Genomic DNA, 25,712 nt, shown 5'->3' with positions numbered 1-25,712 from the left:
GTGCATATACATCACAGAAGACGCTGGGGCATATACATCACAGGAGACGCTGGGGCATATACATCACAGGAGATGCTGGGGCATATACATCACAGGAGACGCTGGAGCATATACATCACAGGAGACACTGGGGCATATACATCACAGGAGAGGCTGGGGCATATACATCACAGGAGAGGCTGGGGCATATACATCACAGGAGAGGCTGGGGCATATACATCACAGGAGACGCTGGGGCATATACATCACAGGAGAGGCTGGGGCATATACATCACAGGAGATGCTAGGGCATATACCTCACAGGAGACACTGAAGTACATACATCACAGGAGACGCTGGTGCATATACATCACAGGAGACGCTGGTGCATATACATCACAGGAGACGCTGGGGCATATACATCACAGGAGACGCTGGGGCATATATATCACAGGAGACGCTGGGGCATATACATCACAGGAGACGCTGGGGCATATACATCACAGGAGACACTGGTGCATATACATCACAGGAGACGCTGGGGCATATACATCACAGGAGACGCTGGGGCATATACATCACAGGAGACGCTGGTGCATTTACATCACAGGAGACACTGGTGCATATACATCACAGGAGACGCTGGTGCATATACATCACAGGAGACGCTGGTGCATATACATCACAGGAGACGCTGGTGCATATACATCACAGGAGACGCTGGTGCATATACATCACAGGAGACGCTGGTGCATATACATCACAGGAGACGCTGGTGCATATACATCACAGGAGACGCTGGTGCATATACATCACAGGAGACACTGGGGCATATACATCACAGGAGACGCTGGGGCATATACATCACAGGAGACGCTGGTGCATATACATCACAGGAGACGCTGGGGCATATACATCACAGGAGACGCTGGGGCATATACATCACAGGAGACGCTGGTGCATATACATCACAGGAGACGCTGGTGCATATACATCACAGGAGACGCTGGTGCATATACATCACAGGAGACACTGGGGCATATACATCACAGGAGACGCTGGGGCATATACATCACAGGAGACGCTGGTGCATATACATCACAGGAGACGCTGGGGCATATACATCACAGGAGACGCTGGGGCATATACATCACAGGAGACGCTGGTGCATATACATCACAGGAGACACTGAAGTACATACAACACAGGAGACGCTGGTGCATGTACATCACAGGAGACGCTGGTGCATATACATCACAGGAGACGCTGGTGCATATACATCACAGGATACGCTGGGGCATATACATCACAGGAGACGCTGGGGCATATACATCACAGGAGACGCTGGTGCATATACATCACAGGAGACGCTGGGGCATATACATCACAGGAGACGCTGGGGCATATACATCACAGGAGACGCTGGTGCATATACATCACAGGAGACACTGAAGTACATACAACACAGGAGACGCTGGTGCATGTACATCACAGGAGACGCTGGTGCATATACATCACAGGATACGCTGGGGCATATACATCACAGGAGACGCTGGGGCATATACATCACAGGAGACGCTGGTGCATATACATCACAGGAGACGCTGGGGCATATACATCACAGGAGACGCTGGGGCATATACATCACAGGAGACGCTGGGGCATTTACATCACAGGAGACGCTGGGGCATATACATCACAGGAGACGCTGGGGCATATACATCACAGGAGACGCTGGGGCATATACATCACAGGAGACGCTGGGGCATATACATCACAGGAGACGCTGGGGCATTTACATCACAGGAGACGCTGGGGCATATACATCACAGGAGACGCTGGGGCATATACATCACAGGAGACGCTGGGGCATATACATCACAGGAGACGCTGAAGTACATACAACACAGGAGACTCTGGGGTCTGGTGCATATACATCACCAGAGACCCTTTGGCTGGGGTATATACATCACAGGATACGCTAGGGCTGATGTTACTGTCTTTGTCACTGGGACTGGAGCACAGAGCTTGGTGACAATGACCATAAAGTGCGTCCTGATGCTGGCACGTAATACTTCATTGCATGCGCGAGTGTTCAGCAGTGAATGTTGTCCGTGCGTACTCTCAGTGTAAGGAGCAATTAAAGGGCTGGTGGCTGGGTATATTTTGGCATTTGATTTTACATCTTCCTGTATATAGTAACATACCATTACCATTATTATTAATATTTACCAAATGCCAGAATAATGAGAGAGTGAGAATGTTTTAAGGCATTACACGGGAATATGACTTTTTCCGGTGTATAGGGGTCCGGCCCATCCCCCAGCAGTGCCGCTCCGTCGAGGCATTGTGGAGGTAGACATACCAGGTGCTGCCATCAGCTCAGACCTTGACTTGTATCTCAATCAATCTCCATTGTGTTCCGGAATCAGAATTTGTGGAATGTCGGGGAAGACATAGGATGAGGAATGTGGGACTGTGGATGGGGCAGATCTGTCAGATAGCCGCATTGTGTTTACCTGTGTGCATACATGTAGCATACAGAGCGGAGATCTTATCACAGGCGTATGTAAGTGGGACACAGGCGGCACCGCGGGCACCGGCTCTAATTACCCAGGAACAATAAGTGGGAACATAATGGCTCTGATCTCCTGCGTTAATTACTCTTTGGAAGAAACACGTCGCGGGCACAAGGGAAATCTAATTGGAGGCAGCAAACGCACAACATCGCTCCACGCTTCATATACACCAAGATTCCGGAATAAAGCCGAAACTGTGCGCAGAACATTGTCAGCTGGAATTTAATGAATAGTAATAAATAATAGAAAATGGGAAGGAACCAAGGTCTGTGGAGGACCCCGCACAGATGTGTGGGACACAATGCCTTATGTATATGATTAGGAAGAAAAGTGGAGAGTAACATTGCAATTTTCATCTATTACCTTCCTTAAATACTCACATAGTGCCCTATATAATACTGTAATACCGTGCCCTATATAATACTGTAATACAGTGTCCTATATAATACTGTAATAGTGTCCTATATAATACTGTAATACAGTGTCCTATATAATGCTATAATACAGTGCCCTATATAATACTGTAATACAATGTCCTATATAATGCTATAATACAGTGTCCTATATAATACTGTAATACAGTGTCCTATATAATACTGTAATACAATGTCCTATATAATGCTATAATACAGTGTCCTATATAATACTGTAATAGTGTCCTATATAATACTGTAATACAGTGTCCTATATAATGCTATAATACAGTGCCCTATATAATACTGTAATACAGTGTCCTATATAATGCTATAATACAGTGTCCTATATAATACTGTAATACAGTGTCCTATATAATACTGTAATACAGTGTCCTATATAATACTGTATGTGATATGCTATGTGGGGTATCATTTTTGTGTATATTTCTATTTTACTAAAGGTACCTTCACACATAACGATATCGTTAACGATATCGTTGCTATTTGTGACGTAGCAACGATATCGTTAATGAAATCGTTATGTGTGACAGCGACCAACGATCAGGCCCCTGCTGGGAGATCGTTGGTCGCTGAATAAAGTCCAGAACTTTATTTCGTCGCTGGACTCCTGCTGACATCGCTGGATCGGCGTGTGTGACACCGATCCAGCGATGTCTTCACTGGTAACCAGGGTAAACATCGGGTAACTAAGCGCAGGGCCGCGCTTAGTAACCCGATGTTTACCCTGGTTACCATGTTAAAAGTAAAAAAAAACAAACACTACATACTTACCTACCGCTGTCTGTCCTCCAGCGCTGTGCTCTGCTCTCCTCCTGTACTGGCTGTGAGCCGGAAAGCAGAGCGGTGACGTCACCGCTCTGCTTTCCGGCTCCCAGACAGTACAGGAGGAGAGCAGAGAAGCAGAGCGCAGCGCTGGAGGACAGACAGCGGTAGGTAAGTATCTAGTGTTTGTTTTTTTTTACTTTTAGCATGGTAACCAGGGTAAACATCGGGTTACTAAGCGCGGCCCTGCGCTTAGTTACCCGATGTTTACCCTGGTTACCGGCATCGTTGGTCGCTGGAGAGCGGTCTGTGTGACAGCTCTCCAGCGACCAAACAGCGACGCTGCAGCGATCCGGATCGTTGTCGGTATCGCTGCAGCGTCGCTTAATGTGAAGGGGCCTTTATTTTCATGGTGTTCTCTTGTAGAAGAAGTTATTTGCTAATTGATGAATGGCAGTTGCTGCCATCTGATATCAGCCCCCACAGTCCTGTATTGTATGCTAATGACATGTTGACCTAGCTTGTTGAAACAATGAGCCCCTGAGACCTTCTCCCTCCTGACCTGTGAATGAGGAGGGAGGCTTAAAATATCAGGGAGGTGACACACAGATCAGACCTGTGTGGAATGATGATGTGTTCACAGCATCTCAGAGAGAAAGAAGAGTGTATGGACTATGCTATCCTCTGTCTGCTGGACTATTGGACTTTTATCCTCTTACTGAACTGCATTCGTGTTCTGGACTATTTTATCCTTTGTGTGGTGGATCGTATATGGACCTTTTGTATTTTTGCCTAAATAAAGGTCATGGAATTGTTTACTATGCTCTAGTTCTGTTTATTGTGTGGTACCGGAGAAGGACCCCGTGACAACTGGTAGCAAGCGGCGGTGGGATCAACAGAGTGTAACCTAATGGAGAACCACACACAGAGTGAGTACAGAAATAGGACTGTATCCAGTTTACAGGAGAGAGAACTACCAGGGACTGACTAAAGAGGCCTTAATTGACCTACTGGTGGGTGCCAGCCCGGCCATCTCCTCCCATATGTGTGAAGGACGAGCACTGGAGACAAGCACCCCCACCCCAAAAAGCCAGTGGGTGGTGTGGTACGAAGAAGAGAGGGCGGTTCTGGGCCCAGGCGTCTCTCAGGAGTACAAGGAGGAGGCTGCCCACCGGGCACAGCGGAGACAAGAAGCAATGGAGCTGGAAAGAGGGAGTAACGCAATGTGGAATGTAAACCCTGCGATTCGGGAGCCTGTACGGATCACCCGGACAGAGTTTAAGCCTTTTGCTGAGGCTTCTGGAGATGTGGGGGGGTTCTTCAAGGACTTTGAGCAGCAGTGTGCTGTGATGGAGGTGCCCCACTCTGGCTGGATGCGTTTGTTAGTGGGACTCCTGAACGATAGCCTGGGGGAGGCTTACCGAACCATTGACTCCCAGCAGAACCAGGATTATAACATTGTAAAATGGACTATCTTGGATTACCATGCTATCACCCCAGACTCATATAGGGCCAAGTTCCGAGACCTCCCATGCCCTACGCTGGGATCGCTTAGGATGTATGCACATAAGATGTCCCAGGCATGTCGGAGATGGCTGTAAGCAGAAAACGCCTTTACTGTGAAAAATGTTACACAGGCGTTCCTTATAGAAAATTTCTTGCCAAGTGCCCAGCAGAGGTACAGGAGTGGGTCCGGGAGCGCACGCAATGCACCATGGATAGAGCTGCCGCCCTGGCCGATGAAGCCCTTACTATCCGACTGCAATGGAGGAGGCTTCAGGACAATGAACCACAGCCTGCTCCCACACCCCGTCCCCCTCCGATTATATCTGCCCTTCCACCTAGTCGCAAGCCGATGACGATCACCCCTCACAATCCTGGGCCCCAACTGTTCCGACCACGACCTGGAGGTATCACAGAGAGATGTTATAGGTGTGGGCAACCTGGACATTTGCAGTCTGGCTGTCCCTCGAGGATTCGGAGGGAGCCCCACGCAGCCCCATCTCATCCAGTACATCTTGTGCACTCCATCCTGCCTGAGGAAGAGCTACCACCACCCCCACCAGAGTGGACCACCAACCACGGCACCATAGATACCCCTCCTGGAGTGTACGGACTCTGGCCTTTGTCCATCAGAAATACAGAGCAACGGCAACGCCACCTGCAGGATGTCTTAATTGATAGATACAAAGTGTCGGGATTTAGAGACACGGGGGCATTCCTGACTATCACTGACCCCCGTGTGGTTTGACCCGAGGTAATTCACCAGGGCCCGAGAATTCCCATTGTCCTGGCGGGGGGTGTCCGCAAATATATACAGCGAGCTTTGGTACGTTTGGATTATGGTTTTGGAGAAAAACTGTGTTGGATTGGAGTTATGGGAGGACTTCCTGCAGATATCCTCCTTGGAAATGACATTGGGGAGTTACAAAGTCATTTTGTGGGACCAGAAGGTCCGTGGGCCTCTCTCTCTTCTGAAAGAACAATTGGAGGGAGATATCGCAGATACCGGAATGCCCATCATTCCCTACGTTCTAGAGTTCAGAGACTGTCTCGCCCAGCTAGCTACCTTGGCTAATTAACATCAGCGAATGGCCCAGTCCAGTCAAAAAGCCTGGTATGACCATAAAGCCAGGACCCGGGAATATATGGACAAGTGCTCATGATTATTGCAACCCCTGCCACTGTACAAGGAACTATAAACTATTGAGCAATGTGGACTAAAGTGAGCAGGCCAGAGGTCTGTATAGACCTTATAGCGTGCTCACTTATTATGAGGGGGAGAGGTTGTGATATATTATGTGGGTGGAGCGCCCCCAATGGCTAGGGGACACTCGGCACCGGGCCCTTCGGTTCTCAAGGGGGATGTCACAGTGGCTGACCCGGTCCGTGGCCCTCGGGAGGTCCGTTAATAAAAGGGAAAGGTCTTTAAAGGGATAATGTTCGTGACGCCACCTGTGGTATTCGGTCAGGGTGACCGACGCTGCTTAGGGGTCCGCTGGTGTGATGTTATGGCAGCTAGATGGTATACCTTCTCACAGGTGAAGTATGTCCCCAGGGCTTCCCAGAGTGTAGATAGTGGATGGTGTGAGTCGCAGTGAAGAACGAGGACACAAGGTTGCAGTCTCTTTACCTTTTTACTGAAGGTTCAGCGTCCACAGTCCAGAGCACCAGATCACAGGGCAGGCAGAGACCGGCCGGTCTGAAGGCAAATCCAGAGTCCCCTTATCCAGGTGGAAATCAGCAGCCTTCTTCTAGCGCCTAGGTGTTGTAGTACCTCCCTGCTGTGCGTCTCAGTAAGGTTCTCACAACTGTTGTGGATGTTATGTCTTTCTCTCTCTGTCCCCCTGATGGTAAGGATAGGACAAACCCATATGACTGATGGTCTGAGGCTTTTAAAGGAGCTCTTAGATACCCCGACACCCCACAGTTGCCACTGTGCCTCCGGGGTAAAGGTCGGGCAACGAATATGGAATTAGTTGTCGTGCCGGTCTCTGGAGCCAGGCTTAGAGACGATGACTCCCTCGGTGTTCCGGCTACCGGATCCTGCGCCTCAGAAGGAGGCAGCCTTTTACAGGGCAGAACTCCTTCTGGTTTCCTCTCCTTTTGCTATGACTTCGTTTCTCACTCTCTGCAACACAATTCCCTTCAATGTCTCTTTCTTAGGATGCTGCCGCACGTCGGGCCGACGCAGCTCCGTGGCCTTCTATCTAGGCCTCTGACAGGATCCCACCCCTGTCAGGGACCCACTACCTGAGTGGAGCTCAGATAGCAGCTAACTGAGTGAAGCCCAGCCCGCGTCCGCCAGACTGGTGCTGCCTGCGTGAAACCCAGTCAGCTTCTGCCTAACTTCCTATCCAGACCACCAGTTTTACCTAATTGTGAAGAGTGCCCTACTAAATAGGAGCATAGCTCCCCCTGGTGTACTGGAGTGTGAAGTGTGGTGTGTCGTATGTGATACCTGGTAAAGTGATCTCCTTTATTGCCATCAGACGTAACATCACTCCCCCCTAGTGGAGGGCAACATTACGGCAACGACCAGGACCCTGGGGCGCTGCACTCTCCCCCCCCCCCCCCTTCCCCCTGTTAAATCGTTAAATCCAGTACTCCGGAACTGGGAAAAGAAAACAATATATTAGCAAAAAGACATGCAATTTTTAAAATGCTATAAAACAAGTTAATATAACTGTGCTTCCCTTTATGGGAGGTGAGAACACTTGAACGTTGCAAACAATAACATATTTACATTGTGTGTACGACTTTTTAAGGCAAAGGGAAACCAATTACTATCTAACACAATTACACCCATACAGGTATACTACCTACTAAGTGCAAATACCCTCTAAGAGTATACTATCGTAAAACCTCAAAGTGCAAATCAACATTTTCTTTATTCTTCCACACATGCAGGACTATCTATCAACCCCCACGGGCTCACTGCATTTTCCTTCAATTTATTCAACCTATCATTTATCTTAACCTCAATTTTATTCAAAGTACATCATAGCAGACTATCTAATTTTAATTCTACCATAACGGCTACATACTATCAACTATGTAAGCATTATCACTATCTAAATCTAAATTTTCAACTTTATTTGCTATATTACTCTATAGTATATTAACTCTTTAGCGAAGTGCTACAAATATATGTTCCCTTCAAGGGCAGAGTCAAGTCTTTTCAATGAGGTAGTGCAAAGCATTAATCATATCATCAATATTCAAGTCAATTTAAAGGTGACGTGATGTGAGGGACCCGTGACGAACCCCCAAAGTTGGTCTTGGGTGGGCTACAAGATGTGTATCCTGACCCGGAATTCTGCCACACCAACGGGTTTTTCTTCAGGTCTGTGAAATAAAGCAGTTTTTACAGCAAGATTTAACAGCAGTTTCTGTTAGAGGCAGTCTGTGTAAAAGCCTCCTTTGTAAAACCAGTAGAGAGCACCTTTAAGAAGGTGCAAACTATTTACAATGGACAGTTTCTGATCATGCGCAGTCCATGATTCACAGTTCTTTAAAACAGTAATGAACTTTGTGCAAATTGAGGATCCCTTTAAATAGGGGACCTCTTTAAGAGTTAACCCTAGACGGGTTTTAAAGCAGCAAAGAGGAAATGTTTTTAATAACTATTTACATTCAGCCAGTGTTCCGAGGCTTCATTGCAGTTCTGGAGGTAGCACTGGTGGAGGTAGCCCGGTTGGGTACTGGCGGCTACCAGGTGCTACACAAGGGGCTCCCTCACTCCAGATGGGGGTCTGAGTACCCACAGTGTTCCGTTCAGGGGTAGCCTTAGCACAGGTCACCATTGTAGTTGGCTCAGTAGCCACGACAGTCTCGGTAGTTGTGACAGTACATGTAGTGGTCTTAATAACAGTATATGTCGGAGTAACAGTGGTAGTGGTGGTAGTTGCAGTGGTCTTAACGCATGGTGGCGCTGTTGTTCCAGGAGGCGGCATAGCTGGAGCCTTGGCATGGTGTGTCATAGTGTCTCTTTGTTTATGCACATTTAGGGCAAACCAGCCTTTTTCACCGAAATGCCTGGTGTAGTGTTGTGAATTCTGTTGTCGGGCTCCCTCCTGTGGTCATGAATGGTACTTCGGCTGGTTCTGTCCATGGACTTCCTCTGGTGGGTGTTTCTGAGTTTCCTTCCACAGGTGACGAGGTTAATTCGTTAGCTGGCTACTCTATTTAACTCCACTTAGATCTTTGCTCCAGGCCACCTGTCAATGTTCCAGTATTGGTCTAGTTCACTCCTGGATCGTTCTTGTGACCTGTCTTCCCAGCAGAAGCTAAGTTCCAGCTTGTATTTCTTTGGTTTGCTATTTTTCTGTCCAGCTTGCTATTTTTATTGTTGTCTTGCTTGCTGGAAGCTCTGGGACGCAGAGGGAGTGCCTCCGCACCGTGAGTTGGTGCGGAGGGTCTTTTTGTGCCCTCTGCGTGGTCTTTTTGTAGGTTTTTGTGCTGACCGCAAAGTAACCTTTCCTATCCTCGGTCTGTTCAGTAAGTCGGGCCTCAGTTTGCTAAATCTATTTCATCTCTGTGTTTGTATTTTCATCTTTACTCACAGTCATTATATGTGGGCGGCTGCCTTTTCCTTTGGGGAATTTCTCTGAGGCAAGGTAGGCTTTATTTTTCTATCTTCAGGGCTAGCTAGTTCCTTAGGCTGTGCCGAGTTGCATAGGGAGCGTTAGGCGCAATCCACGGCTATTTCTAGTGTGTTTGATAGGATTAGGGATTGCGGTCAGCAGAGTTCCCACGTCCCAGAGCTCGTCCTTTATTATCAGTAACTATCAGGTCATTCTGTGTGCTCTTAACCACCAGGTCCATTATTGTCCTGACCACCAGGTCATAACAGTGTAGGTGACATTGTCTCCCGGGTATAAGTCTCTGTCTGGATGTCCCTCCCAGAGGCGAGGTTCTACATCCCTGCGGTTGACGAATATCTCAGCGTATAGTCCTGGCTCTTTGATAAAGCCCCATCCTCCTTGGAGTTTAAAGGCTACGACTGTGCCCTGCTTACGTGGGGCCTGGTTAGTGGTGCGGTCCTTGCGGGCCTGGGCTTTGACTGCTAGATCACGCTCATTAAAAGCTTTGCGTTGGGTCTGATGTCTCTCCTCAGTTTCCTCCCACTTGCGGGCAAGCTGGGCCTGGTAGTACTCCCAACTCAAAACCTCCACAGTCTCTCCTTTCTGTTTGTCTTCCCTGGGGAACCCCATAAAGTCTGATTCACCCAGCGGTACACAGTCCGCTCTGCATATACCTCACCCGGCAGGGTGGTGGGCGCGATTGGGGCCTGCATGAACTGCTCCATCCCCGTGCCCTGGTCCCAAGGTTCGAGACGCTGCAGGCGGTGGGTACCGCGAGGAGGTGGCGCTGCTACGGAGCCTATCAGCAGGTCTTTGGTCACTGGGGCAGGGTCAGCGATCTTACCTGCCACTGCGGTGTCCTCGATGTCGGTCGACTCTGCTGGCGGCAGTGTCTGCGGCGGTGCTGGCAATGGCGCGGGGAGCGGTGTTGGAGGCGGTGCCGGTGGGTCCTCTGCAGGTGCTGTCCGGTACGCGACCTTGGGGCTCGCCAGCTGCTGCAGGAGCTGGTCGATGAGCTCTTCCACTCCGGTCCGCAGGAAGTCCTCATCAGCGGTGGAGGCCTGGTGCCTCTCCAGGCGGCTGGGGGAGTCCTCTGCTCCGACCCCACGCTCTGGTTCCGGGCGGCTCGCCATGGCATCCTCCACGTGGCTGGCTCCTTCCTTGTCCTTTTCCTACTCTCTCCTCCGTGGGCGGTTTCTTGTTCTTCGTCTCCGCCCCCCATTGAGGATCAGGAGGCGGATCTCGGCTGCTGACGGACACATCCTCAAGGTACAGAGATATTTGGACTGGGCGGCCATTATTTTTTGCGCTTCTCAGTTTGTTTACGCCCACAACACCACACGCTTCTTCTTCTCCTGCACTCCTCGTGGTGCTATAATGGCGGCGGTTTTGGCAGGAATTTTGGCGGCAAATGGCAATACACAGTCTTTCAGTAAATTACAGTTCAAATTCGATTCTGGCACAGTTCTTAGGCGCACATTACCTGATTTTCAGGCTTAGGTAGATCCTGTTCGTGACGCCAAAATAATTGGAGCGCCCTCAAGGGCTAGGGGTACTCGGCACTGGGCCCTTCGGTTCTCAAGGGGGATGTCGCGGTGGCTGACCCGGTCCGTGGCCCTCTGGAGGTCCGTTAATAAAAGGGAAAGGTCTTTAAAGGGATAATGTTCATGAAGCCACCTGTGGTATTCGGTCAGGGTGACCGACGCTGCTTAGGGGTCCGCTGGGGTGATGTTACGCGGCTAGATGGTATACCTTCCCACAGGTGAAGTATGTGCCCAGGGCTTCCCAGAGTGTAGATAGTGGATGGTGTGAGGCGCAGTGAAGAACAAGGACACAAGGGTGCAGTCTCTTTACCTTTTTACTGAAGGTTCAGCATCCACAGTCCAGAGCACCGGATCACAGGGCAGGCAGAGTCCGGCCGGTCCGAAGGCAAATCCAGAGTCCCCTTATCCAGGTGGAAATCAGTAGCCTTCCTCTAGTGCCTGGGTGTTGTAGTACCTCCCTGCGGTGCGTCTCGGTAAGGTCCTCACAACTGTTGTAGATGTTCTAGATGTTATGTCTCTTTCACTCCCTGTCCCCTGATGGATAGGACAAGCCCGTATGACTGATGGCCTGAGGCTTTTTACAGGAGCTCTAAGATACTACGGCCTCCCATCGTTGCCACCGTGCCTCCAGGGTAAAGGTCGGGCAACTAATATGGAATTAGCTGTCCTGCCGGTCTCTGGAGCTAGGCTTGGAGACGATGACTCCCTCGGTGTTCCGGCTACCGGCTTCTGCACCTCAGAAGGAGGCAGCCTTTTACAGGGCAGAACTCCTTCTGGTTTCCTCTCCTTTTGCCATGACTTCGTTTAACATAGTAACATAGTTAGTAAGGCCGAAAAATGACATTTGTCCATCCAGTTCAGCCTATATTCCATCACAATAAATCCCCAGATCTATGTCCTTATACAGAACCTAATAATTGTATGATACAATATTGTTCTGCTCCAGGAAGACATCCAGGCCTCTCTTGAACCCCTCGACTGAGTTTGCCATCACCACCTCCTCAGGCAAGCAATTCCAGATTTTCACTGCCCTAACAGTAAAGAATCCTCTTCTATGTTGGTGGAAAAACCTTCTCTCCTCCAGACGCAAAGAATGCCCCCTTGTGCCCGTCACCTTCCTTGGTATAAACAGATCCTCAGCGAGATATTTGTATTGTCCCCTTATATACTTATACATGGTTATTAGATCACCCCTCAGTCGTCTTTTTTCTAGACTAAATAATCCTAATTTTGCTAATCTATCTGGGTATTGTAGTTCTCCCATCCCCTTTATTAATTTTGTTGCCCTCCTTTGTACTCTCTCTAGTTCCATTATATCCTTCCTGAGCATCGGTGCCCAAAACTGGACACAGTACTCCATGTGCGGTCTAACTAGGGATTTGTACAGAGGCAGTATAATGCTCTCATCATGTGTATCCAGACCTCTTTTAATGCACCCCATGATCCTGTTTGCCTTGGCAGCTGCTGCCTGGCACTGGCTGCTCCAGGTAAGTTTATCATTAACTAGGATCCCCAAGTCCTTCTCCCTGTCAGATTTACCCAGTGGTTTCCCATTCAGTGTGTAATGGTGACATTGATTCCTTCTTCCCATGTGTATAACCTTACATTTATCATTGTTAAACCTCATCTGCCACCTTTCAGCCCAAGTTTCCAACTTATCCAGATCCATCTGTAGCAGAATACTATCTTCTCTTGTATTAACTGCTTTACATAGTTTTGTATCATCTGCAAATATCGATATTTTACTGTGTAAACCTTCTACCAGATCATTAATGAATATGTTGAAGAGAACAGGTCCCAATACTGACCCCTGTGGTACCCCACTGGTCACAGCGACCCAGTTAGAGGCTATACCATTTATAACCACCCTCTGCTTTCTATCACTAAGCCAGTTACTAACCCATTTACACACATTTTCCCCCAGACCAAGCATTCTCATTTTGTGTACCAACCTCTTGTGCGGCACGGTATCAAACGCTTTGGAAAAATCGAGATATACCACGTCCAATGACTCACCGTGGTCCAGCCTATAGCTTACCTCTTCGTTTCTCACTCTCTGCAACACAATTCCCGTCAATGTCTCTTTCTTAGGATGCTGCCGCACGTCGGGCCGACGCAGCTCCGTGGCATACTGTGTAGGCCTCTGACAGGATCCCACACCTGTCAGGGACCCACTACCCGAGCGGAGCTCAGCAGCTGAGTGAAGCCCAGCCAGCGTCCGACAGACTAGTGCTGCCTGGGTGAAGCCCAGCCAGCTTCTGCCTAACTTCCTATCCAGACCACCAGTTTTACCTAATTATGAAGAGTGCCCTAATAAATAGGAGCATGGCTGCCCCTGGTGGACTGGAGTGTGAAGTGTGGTGTGTGGTATGTGATACCTGGTAAAGTGATCTCCTTTATTCCTATCAGACGTAACATCGCTCCCCCCAGAGGAGAACGACACTACTGCAATGACCAGAACCCTGGGGCGCTGCACGGGTATCATTTTGTGTATTTCTATATTTTACTTATTTTCATGGTGTTCTCTTGTAGAAGGAGTTATTTGCTAATTGATGAATGGCTGTTGCTGCCATCTGCTATCAGCCCCCACAGCACTGTATTGTATGCTAATATGCTAATGACATGTTGACCTAGCTTGTTGAAACAATGAGCCCCTGAGACCTTCCCCCTCCTGACCTGTGAATGAGGAGGGAGACTTAAATATCAGGGAGGTGAGACACAGATAAGTCTTGTGTGGAATGATGATGTGTTCACAGCATCACAGAGAGAAGGAAGAGTATATGGACTATGCTATCCTCTGTCTGCTGGATTGTTGGACTTTTATCCTCTTACTGAACTGCATTCGTGTTCTGGACTATTTTATCCTTTGTGTGGTGGATTGTATATGGACCTTTTGTATTTTTGCCTAATAAAGGTCATGCGATTGTTTACTTGTTGATTGTGTGGCACCGGAGAAGGACCCCGTGACACTGTAATCCAGTGCTTATATAATACTGTAATACTGTGCTTATATAACACTGTAATACAGTGCCTATATAAAGCTATAATACAGTGCCCTTTATACTGTAATACAGTGCCCTATATAATACTGTAATACAATGCCCTATATAATACTGTAATACAGTGCCCTATATAATACTGTAATACAATGCCCTATATAATACTGTAATACAATGCCTATATAATACTGTAATACTGTGCCCTATATAATACTGTAATACAATGCCCTATATAATACTGTAATACAGTGCCCTATATAATACTGTAATACAGTGCCCTATATAATACTGTAATACAGTGCCCTATATAATACTGTAATACAGTGCCCTATATAATACTGTAATACAATGCCCTATATAATACTGTAATACAGTGCCCTATATAATACTGTAATACAGTGCCCTATATAATACTGTAATACAATGCCCTGTATAATACTGCAATACAATGCCCTATATAATACTGTAATACAGTGCCCTATATAATACTGTAATACAATGCCCTGTATAATACTGCAATACAATGCCCTATATAATACTGTAATACAATGCCCTATATAATACTGTAATACAATGCCCTATATAATACTGTAATACAGTGCCCTATATAATACTGTAATACAGTGCCCTATATAATACTGTAATACAGTGCCCTATATAATACTGTAATACAATGCCCTATATAATACTGTAATACAATGCCCTATATAATACTGTAATACAGTGCCCTATATAATACTGTAATACAATGCCCTATATAATACTGTAATACAATGCCCTATATAATACTGTAATACAGTGTCCTATATAATACTGTAATACAATGCCCTATATAATACTGTAATACAGTGCCCTATATAATACTGTAATACAGTGCCCTATATAATACTGTAATACAATGCCCTATATAATACTGTAATACAGTGCCCTATATAATACTGTAATACAGTGCCCTATATAATACTGTAATACAATGCCCTGTATAATACTGCAATACAATGCCCTATATAATACTGTAATACAGTGCCCTATATAATACTGTAATACAATGCCCTATATAATACTGTAATACAATGCCCTATATAATACTGTAATACAGTGCCCTATATAATACTGTAATACAGTGCCCTATATAATACTGTAATACAGTGCCCTATATAATACTGTAATACAATGCCCTATATAATACTGTAATACAATGCCCTATATAATACTGTAATACAATGCCCTATATAATACTGTAATACAATGCCCTATATAATACTGTAATACATTGCCCTATATAATACTGTAATACAATGCCCTATATAATACTGTAATACAGTGCCCTATATAATACTGTAATACAATGCCCTATATAATACTGTAATACAATGCCCTATATAATACTGTAATACAGTGCCCTATATAATACTGTAATACAGTGCCCTATATAATACTGTAATACAATGCCCTATATAATACTGTAATACAATGCCCTATATAATACTGTAATACAATGCCCTATATAATACTGTAATACAGTGCCCTATATAATACTGTAATACTGTAATGCAATGCTACTGTAATACTGTACCCTATATACTGTAGTACTGTAATACTGTGCCCTATATACAGTGCCTATCTGAGTTCAGCATAGTGATTTGCAGGACCGTGGTTCAGCGACCGCACTGGTAGTCCATGGTCACCAGAATAGTCGTCCTGGCGTGATGACATGCCTGCATTGCTTCAATGATGACGTCAGGCCAGAAGGCCAACTAATTAAAGGAAGAGCTGGAGATGCCAGTAAGTAAAAGGAGGTCCGCAGGGCTCTGGCCTGGTGACCACGGACCACCAATGTGGCTGCAGGGCAAGGTTCCTGCAAATTTTGCTCAACTCTAGTGCCAATAGAATACTGCGATATAATGCTTATTTAATATGGCCGTATAGTGTCCATATGATACTTATATATAATACTGCCATATGATGCTCATATAATCATGCCAGAGAGTGCCCATTTACTACTGCCAGTGATTGTTCTGATATTGGGCAGCACGGTGGCTCAGTGGCTAGCATTGTAGCGCTGCAGTCCTGGGTTCAAACCCCACCAAGGACAACATCTGCAAGATGTATGTATGTTCTCCCCGCTGCGGAATATGTTAGCGCTATATAAAAATTATTATTATTACTGCCATATAATGAGAGCCCGTTATACTTCCGTTCCATCACAATATACTCTCACTTAATGCTCTTGTAATGCTGCTATATATAATGCCTTTATAATGCCGCCATATAGCTGTCGATTGATACTGTCTTGGGGCCTATAAACTGTTGCCGAATAGTGCCTGAAATAATGCCAAACAAAACAACCATAAAGTCTCCATGTAATAGTGCCATATCATTCTCATATAAAGTGCCTATAATACTGCTGCATTTTGTTCGTAACATTTTTCAATATTTTGCACATATAATGCAGCCATATAGTGATCATATAATGCAGCCATATAGTGACCGTAACACTCACGTATAGTGCTAATTTAATATGGCCATATAGTTTCCAAATACAATCTTTGTAAGCAGCGCACCCCCTATCCCCCCTCTACAACTCTTCCTTCTGCCCCAATTTGTAGTTACACTGTAAGAGTAGTCAATTTAGCTGCCACTAGAGGGAGCTGTGGGCATCTGTATTTATATTGGTCCCATTCATTCTAATGGGAGCTGTGAAAATGCATAAGCAGTGAGCTCCCCCTAGTGGTGTCTTATTAATAATTTATTAATAATAATAATAATAATAATAATAATAATTTTATTTCTATATCAACTTATTCCTCAGTACTTTGACTTTCTATGTTGAGGATTTGGATCTCTGTATAAAAATGTATAATATCTGTATCAAATATAGTAACCAGCGTAGAATTTTACTTTTCCTTACAGTAAATACATTGTTGTTATCCGGATTGCCCCTGCAGTGTAAATTTCACATAGCTAACTGGTCCCCCAGAGTTCATGCTGCGATCATGGAGAATTTTGCTTTTTTTTTTTTTTTTTTGCTGCACTGTATCATCAGACAGAAATTCCTTTATATTTTGGCTTACGCAATGCAGAACATCACTGAACGCGGTCAGATGCTGCCACCTGCAGGTCATTTTGAGGAACTGCGCCATGACTGATGGTTTTGCTTCACAGTTTTTCATTTCAGTGTTTGCCTTTGTTTTTTTGTTTTTTTAATGAATGTTAATGTGCAGAATAATATCTGCAGTGTTTACAGAGGATCATAATTTCCAGTAAAAATCCAGCAGAATGATTTGCCCTATTCTCCGGGAGAAGGGTGCGACATGATATTTCTGAGTATACTATTCCTCTAGTACGCAGAATCCCAGGGCTATGGTTGAACTCCTTGTTTCAAGGAAGCTAAATCTTCCCCTGCGCTGTCGCGCTTTAAGGGCGTGGAGACTTTTTTCAATCAAATTATATTTGCGACAAAAGTGAAGCAAAGAGACTATTTGGGGTTTACAGCCCCTGTGCAGAACTATGTGTCCCCATGGTGACAGGCGACATGCGGCGTGCAGTCTGGTCCTGTAGTCGTGTCCCCTGATCTCCTTTACTAGTCTGTAATTATGGAGGACTGTACGTCCTCACAGGAGCTCTGTACCGAAAATGGATTTTTTTTGTGATTTTTTTTTTTTTTTTTTAAATTTTTCACTAAATGTATTTTGCAGCCGATTCAGACACAGCTCAGATAATAAGTCTGATTCCTAGAAAGGAGCCAGAGACTAATATTACGTGCAGTACAGGCGAGTATAGGGGTTACCGTGAAAGACAGGCAAGAATGAATATATATTAATAAGGCGCATTGGCCCTTTAAGATGAGATGTTTGTGACCCTTTAAGACTAATGGATCTTAGGGGAAGTGGATGGGACTCATGGAGGATTGTGTTCTCTCCTGAGTCCTTCATGCAGCGCTCTGAATAGAGAATTATAAAATGTTTATACTGCATTCTCAGTGATGTCATCGCTCTCTAGTAATGGATAGGCTGCATTCTCAGTGATGTCACTGCTCTCTAGTAATGGGTAGGCTGCATTCTCAGTGATGTCACCGCTCTCTAGTGAATGGATAGGCTGCATTCTCAGTGATGTCATCGCTCTCTAGTAATGGATAGGCTGCATTCTCAGTGATGTCACCGCTCTCTAGTAATGGATAGGCTGCATTCTCAGTGATGTCACCGCTCTCTAGTAATGGATAGGCTGCATTCTCAGTGATGTCACCGCTCTCTAGTGAATGGATAGGCTGCATTCTCAGTGATGTCACCGCTCTCTAGTAATGGATAGGCTGCATTCTCAGTGATGTCACCGCTCTCTAGTGATGGATAGGCGGCATTCTCAGTGATGTCACTGCTCTCTAGTAATGGATAGGCTGCATTCTCAGTGATGTCACCGCTCTCTAGTAATGGATAGGCTGCATTCTCAGTGATGTCGCCGCTCTCTAGTGAATGGATAGGCTGCATTCTCAGTGATGTCACCGCTCTCTAGTAATGGATAGGCTGCATTCTCAGTGATGTCACCGCTCTCTAGTGATGGATAGGCTGCATTCTCAGTGATGTCACCGCTCTCTAGTGATGGATAGGCTGCATTCTCAGTGATGTCACTGCTCTCTAGTAATGGATAGGCTGCATTCTCAGTGATGTCACCGCTCTCTAGTAATGGATAGGCTGCATTCTCAGTGATGTCACCGCTCTCTAGTGAATGGATAGGCTGCATTCTCAGTGATGTCACCGCTCTCTAGTAATGGATAGGCTGCATTCTCAGTGATGTCACCGCTCTCTAGTGATGGATAGGCTGCATTCTCAGTGATATCACTGCTCTCTAGTGATGGATAGGCTGCATTCTCAGTGATGTCACTGCTCTCTAGTAATGGATAGGCTGCATTCTCAGTGATGTCACCGCTCTCTAGTAATGGATAGGCTGCATTCTCAGTGATGTCACCGCTCTCTAGTAATGGATAGGCTGCATTCTCAGTGATGTCACCGCTCTCTAGTGAATGGATAGGCTGCATTCTCAGTGATGTCACCGCTCTCTAGTAATGGATAGGCTGCATTCTCAGTGATGTCACCGCTCTCTAGTGATGGATAGGCGGCATTCTCAGTGATGTCACTGCTCTCTAGTAATGGATAGGCTGCATTCTCAGTGATGTCACCGCTCTCTAGTAATGGATAGGCTGCATTCTCAGTGATGTCACCGCTCTCTAGTGAATGGATAGGCTGCATTCTCAGTGATGTCACCGCTCTCTAGTAATGGATAGGCTGCATTCTCAGTGATGTCACCGCTCTCTAGTGATGGATAGGCTGCATTCTCAGTGATGTCACCGCTCTCTAGTGATGGATAGGCTGCATTCTCAGTGATGTCACTGCTCTCTAGTAATGGATAGGCTGCATTCTCAGTGATGTCACCGCTCTCTAGTAATGGATAGGCTGCATTCTCAGTGATGTCACCGCTCTCTAGTGAATGGATAGGCTGCATTCTCAGTGATGTCACCGCTCTCTAGTAATGGATAGGCTGCATTCTCAGTGATGTCACCGCTCTCTAGTGATGGATAGGCTGCATTCTCAGTGATGTCACTGCTCTCTAGTGATGGATAGGCTGCATTCTCAGTGATGTCACTGCTCTCTAGTAATGGATAGGCTGCATTCTCAGTGATGTCACCGCTCTCTAGTAATGGATAGGCTGCATTCTCAGTAATGTCACCGCTCTCTAGTAATGGATAGGATGCATTCTCAGTGATGTCACCGCTCTCTAGTAATGGATAGGCTGCATTCTCAGTGATGTCACCGCTCTCTAGTAATGGATAGGCTGCATTCTCAGTGATGTCACCGCTCTCTAGTAATGGATAGGCTGCATTCTCAGTGATGTCACCGCTCTCTAGTGATGGATAGGCTGCATTCTCAGTGATGTCACCGCTCTCTAGTAATGGATAGGCTGCATTCTCAGTGATGTCACCGCTCTCTAGTGATGGATAGGCTGCATTCTCAGTGATGTCACTGCTCTCTAGTGATGGATAGGCTGCATTCTCAGTGATGTCACCGCTCTCTAGTAATGGATAGGCTGCATTCTCAGTGATGTCACCGCTCTCTAGTAATGGATAGGCTGCATTCTCAGTGATGTCACCGATCTCTAGTGAATGGATTGGCTGCATTCTCAGTGATGTCACCGATCTCTAGTAATGGATAGGCTGCATTCTCAGTGATGTCACCGATCTCTAGTGAATGGATAGGCTGCATTCTCAGTGATGTCACCGATCTCTAGTGATGGATAAGCTGCATTCTCAGTGATGTCACCGCTCTCTAGTGAATGGATAGTCTGCATTCTCAGTGATGTCACCGCTCTCTAGTGAATGGATAGGCTGCATTCTCAGTGATGTCACCGCTCTCTAGTAATGGATAGGCTGCATTCTCAGTGATGTCACCGATCTCTAGAGAATGGATTGGCTGCATTCTCAGTGATAGAGAATGGATTGGCTGCATTCTCAGTGATGTCACCGATCTCTAGTGATGGATAGGCTGCATTCTCAATGTCACCGCTCTCTAGTGATGGATAGGCTGCATTCTCAGTGATGTCACCGCTCTCTAGTGATGGATAGCCTGCATTCTCAGTGATGTCACCGCTCTCTAGTGAATGGATAGGCGGCATTCTCAGTGATGTCACCGCTCTCTAGTGATGGATAGACTGCATTCTCAGTGATGTCACCGCTCTCTAGTGAATGGATAGGCGGCATTCTCAGTGATGTCACCGCTCTCTAGTGAATGGATAGGCTGCATTCTCAGTGATGTCACCGCTCTCTAGTGATGGATAGCCTGCATTCTCAGTGATGTCACCGCTCTCTAGTGAATGGATAGGCGGCATTCTCAGTGATGTCACCGCTCTCTAGTGATGGATAGACTGCATTCTCAGTGATGTCACCGCTCTCTAGTGAATGGATAGGCGGCATTCTCAGTGATGTCACCGCTCTCTAGTGAATGGATAGGCTGCATTCTCAGTGATGTCACCGCTCTCTAGTGATGGATAGGCTGCATTCTCAGTGATGTCACCGCTCTCTAGTGAATGGATAGGCGGCATTCTCAGTGATGTCACCGCTCTCTAGTGATGGATAGACTGCATTCTCAGTGATGTCACCGCTCTCTAGTGAATGGATAGGCGGCATTCTCAGTGATGTCACCGCTCTCTAGTGAATGGATAGGCTGCATTCTCAGTGATGTCACCGCTCTCTAGTGATGGATAGGCTGCATTCTCAATGATGTCACTGCTCTCTAGTGATGGATAGGCTGCATTCTCAATGATGTCACTGCTCTCTAGTGATGGATAGGCTGCATTCTCAGTGATGTCACCACTCTCTAGTGATGGATAGGCTGCATAATCAGTGATGTCATCGCTCTCTAGTGATGGATAGGCTGCATTCTCAGTGATGTCACCGCTCTCTAGTGAATGGATAGGCTGCATTCTCAGTGATGTCACCGCTCTCTAGTGATGGATAGGCGGCATTCTCAGTGATGTCACCGCTCTCTAGTGATGGATAGGCGGCATTCTCAGTGATGTCACCGTTCTCTAGTGAATGGATAGGCTGCATTCTCAGTGATGTCACCACTCTCTAGTGATGGATAGGCTGCATTCTCAGTGATGTCACTGCTCTCTAGTGATGGATAGGCTGCATTCTCAGTGATGTCACCGCTCTCTAGTGAATGGATAGGCTGCATTCTCAGTGATGTCACCGCTCTCTAGTGAATGGATAGGCTGCATTCTCAGTGATGTCACCGCTCTCTAGTGAATGGATAGGCTGCATTCTCAGTGATGTCACCGCTCTCTAGTGATGGATAGGCTGCATTCTCAGTGATGTCACCTCTCTCTAGTGATGGATAGGCTGCATTCTCAGTGATGTCACCTCTCTCTAGTGATGGATAGGCGGCATTCTCACTGATGTCACCGCCCTCTCGCGAATGGATAGGCTGCATTCTCAGTGATGTCAGCGCTCTCTAGTGATGGATAGGCGGCATTCTCAGTGATGTCACCGCTCTCTAGTGAATGGATAGGCTGCATTCTCAGTGATGTCACCGCTCTCTAGTGATGGATAGGCGGCATTCTCACTGATGTCACCGCCCTCTAGCGAATGGATAGGCTGCATTCTCAGTGATGCCACCGCTCTCTAGTGATGGATAGGCTGCATTCCCAGTGATGCCACCGCTCTCTAGTGATGGATAGGCTGCATTCTCAGTGATGTCACCGCTCTCTAGTGATGGATAGGCTGCATTCTCAGTGATGTCACCGATCTCTAGTGATGGATAGGCTGCATTCTCAGTGATGTCACCGATCTCTAGTGATGGATAGGCTGCATTCTCAGTGATGTCACCGCTCTCTAGTGAATGGATAGGCTGCATTCTCAGTAATGTCACCGCTCTCTAGTGATGGATAGGCTGCATTCTCAGTGATGTCACCGATCTCTGGTGATGGATAGGCTGCATTCTCAGTGATGTCACCTCTCTCTAGTGATGGATAGGCTGCATTCCCAGTGATGTCACCCCTCTCTAGTGATGGATAGGCTGCATTCTCAGTGATGTCACTGCTCTCTAGTGATGGATAGGCTGCATTCTCAGTGATGTCATCGCTCTCTAGTGATGGTTAGGCTGCATTCTCAGTGATGTCACCGCTCTCTAGTGATGGATAGGCTGCATTCTCAGTGATGTCACTGCTCTCTAGTGAATGGATAGGCTGCATTCTCAGTGATGTCACCGCTCTCTAGTGAATGGATAGGCTGCATTCTCAGTGATGTCACTGCTCTCTAGTGATGGGTAGGCTGCATTCTCAGTGATGTCACCGCTCTCAAGTGAATGGATAGGCTGCATTCTCAGTGATGTCACCGCTCTCTATTGATGGATAGGCTGCATTCTCAGTGATGTCACCGCTCTCTAGTGAATGGATAGGCTGCATTCTCAGTGATGCTACTGCTCTTTAGTGAATGGATAGGCTGCATTCTCAGTGATGTCACTGCTCTCTAGTGATGGATAGGCTGCATTCTCAGTGATGTCACTGCTCTCTAGTGATGGATAGGCTTCATTCTCAGTGATGTCACTGCTCTCTAGTGAATGGATAGGCTGCATTCTCAGTGATGTCACTGCTCTCTAGTGATGGATAGGCTGCATTCTCAGTGATGTCACTGCTCTCTAGTAATGGATAGGCGGCATTCTCAGTGATGTCACCACTCTCTAGTGATGAATAGGCTGCATTCTCAGTGATGTCACCGCTCTCTAGTGATGGATAGGCTGCATTCTCAGTGATGCTACTGCTCTCTAGTGAATGGATAGGCTGCATTCTCAGTGATGTCACCGCTCTCTAGTGATGGATAGGCTGCATTCTCAGTGATGTCACCGCTCTCTAGTGATGGATAGGCTGCATTCTCAGTGATGTCACCGCTCTCTAGTGATGGATAGGCTGCATTCTCAGTGATGTCACCGCTCTCTAGTGATGGATAGGCTGCATTCTCAGTGATGTCACCGCTCTCTAGTGATGGATAGGCTGCATTCTCAGTGATGCTACTGCTCTCTAGTGATGGATAGGCTGCATTCTCAGTGATGTCACCGCTCTCTAGTGATGGATAGGCTGCATTCTCAGTGATGTCATTGCTCTCTAGTGATGGATAGGCTGCATTCTCAGTGATGTCACTGCTCTCTAGTGATGGATAGGCTGCATTCTCAGTGATGTCACTGCTCTCTAGTGATGGATAGGCTGCATTCTCAGTGATGTCACCGCTCTCTAGTGATGGATAGGCTGCATTCTCAGTGATGTCATCGCTCTCTAGTGATGGATAGGCTGCATTCTCAGTGATGTCATCGCTCTCTAGTGATGGATAGGCTGCATTCTCAGTGATGTCACTGCTCTCTAGTGATGGATAGGCTGCATTCTCAGTGATGTCACCGCTCTCTAGTGATGGATAGGCTGCATTCTCAGTGATGTCATTGCTCTCTAGTGATGGATAGGCTGCATTCTCAGTGATGTCACCGCTCTCTAGTGAATGGATAGGCTGCATTCTCAGTGATGTCACCGCTCTCTAGTGATGGATAGGCTGCATTCTCAGTGATGTCACCGCTCTCTAGTGATGGATAGGCTGCATTCTCAGTGATGTCACCGCTCTCTAGTGATGGATAGGCTGCATTCTCAGTGATGTCACCGCTCTCTAGTGATGGATAGGCTGCATTCTCAGTGATGTCACCGCTCTCTAGTGATGGATAGGCTGCATTCTCAGTGATGTCACCGCTCTCTAGTGATGGATAGGCTGCATTCTCAGTGATGTCACCGCTCTCTAGTGATGGATAGGCTGCATTCTCAGTGATGTCACCGCTCTCTAGTGAATGGATAGGCTGCATTCTCAGTGATGTCACCGCTCTCTAGTGATGGATAGGCTGCATTCTCAGTGATGTCACCGCTCTCTAGTGAATGGATAGGCTGCATTCTCAGTGATGTCACTGCTCTCTAGTGATGGATAGGCTGCATTCTCAGTGATGTCACCGCTCTGTAGTGAATGGTTCCTTATATAACTATTATCATTTAAATACTCTAATATTGAATCAATATGTTTTTAAAATAATATAGCTGTGTATTATAAAGATGGCAACAGAAGCTCAACTCGCCATCAATGACGTGTATTATACATTTCTATGACAGATTCGGCAGTATTATGATTGCCCAATTTGAATTTGTTCTTAATATGATGTGTTTATACATGTTAAATGTCCACAGGAGGAAACTTTCCACCAAGTCTAAAAAATGGAGATCCATATTCAACCTTGGCCGGTCCGGAACTGAATCCAAATCTAAACTGAGCCGTAATGGAAGTGTGTTTGTCAGAGGCCAGAAAGAAATGGGTGGTAAGTTTATATGAAGAGGTCGTTGTATCTTTGTATATAAATGAATTATTACAAACTAATTAATACACTCTGAACTCTTTTTTTTCTTTTTATGTAAATATATGTTAATTTCTGTGAACATCTAAATCCCCTGCATAGTCACAACTACATTATCCAATTCTGTTTCTCTGTAGCCGCCACTAGAGGGAGCTCACTGCTTACTGAATATACTGTACATTTAATTGACTAACTAGTATACAGTGAGCTCCCTCTAGTGGTGGCCACATGTAGAAATAATTTTATTTTTGTATCTCTGTCTATTCTGGCGATTTGGAGCTGTAACTGTAATAAAGGTATTTTAATAAATAATTTAGTAACTGATATTGGACCAATATAGATGCAAATAGGAAGCAATAGGTTTACATTAAGTTCTTGTGGCAAATATATGTCCTGCCTCAATA

General features: G+C 46.3%; 1 protein-coding gene across 1 annotated transcript in view; it reads left to right on the top strand.

Moving 5' to 3' along the window:
* The window catches only part of ARHGAP31 (Rho GTPase activating protein 31), a 230,986-nt gene that overhangs the window by 194,733 nt on the left and 10,541 nt on the right, over positions 1-25,712 (top strand). Inside the window, exon 8 of the mRNA XM_069760572.1 lies at positions 25,145-25,272. Coding sequence (XP_069616673.1) covers positions 25,145-25,272 — 128 coding nt within the window. The remainder of the gene's footprint in view (positions 1-25,144; positions 25,273-25,712) is intronic.

The sequence above is a fragment of the Ranitomeya imitator genome, chromosome 3 (assembly GCF_032444005.1).
Source record: "Ranitomeya imitator isolate aRanImi1 chromosome 3, aRanImi1.pri, whole genome shotgun sequence".
In the NCBI taxonomy this organism is placed as follows: domain Eukaryota; kingdom Metazoa; phylum Chordata; class Amphibia; order Anura; family Dendrobatidae; genus Ranitomeya; species Ranitomeya imitator.
The sequence above is the reverse complement of the archived record's forward strand: the minus strand, read 5'-3'. Positions and strand labels throughout refer to the sequence as shown.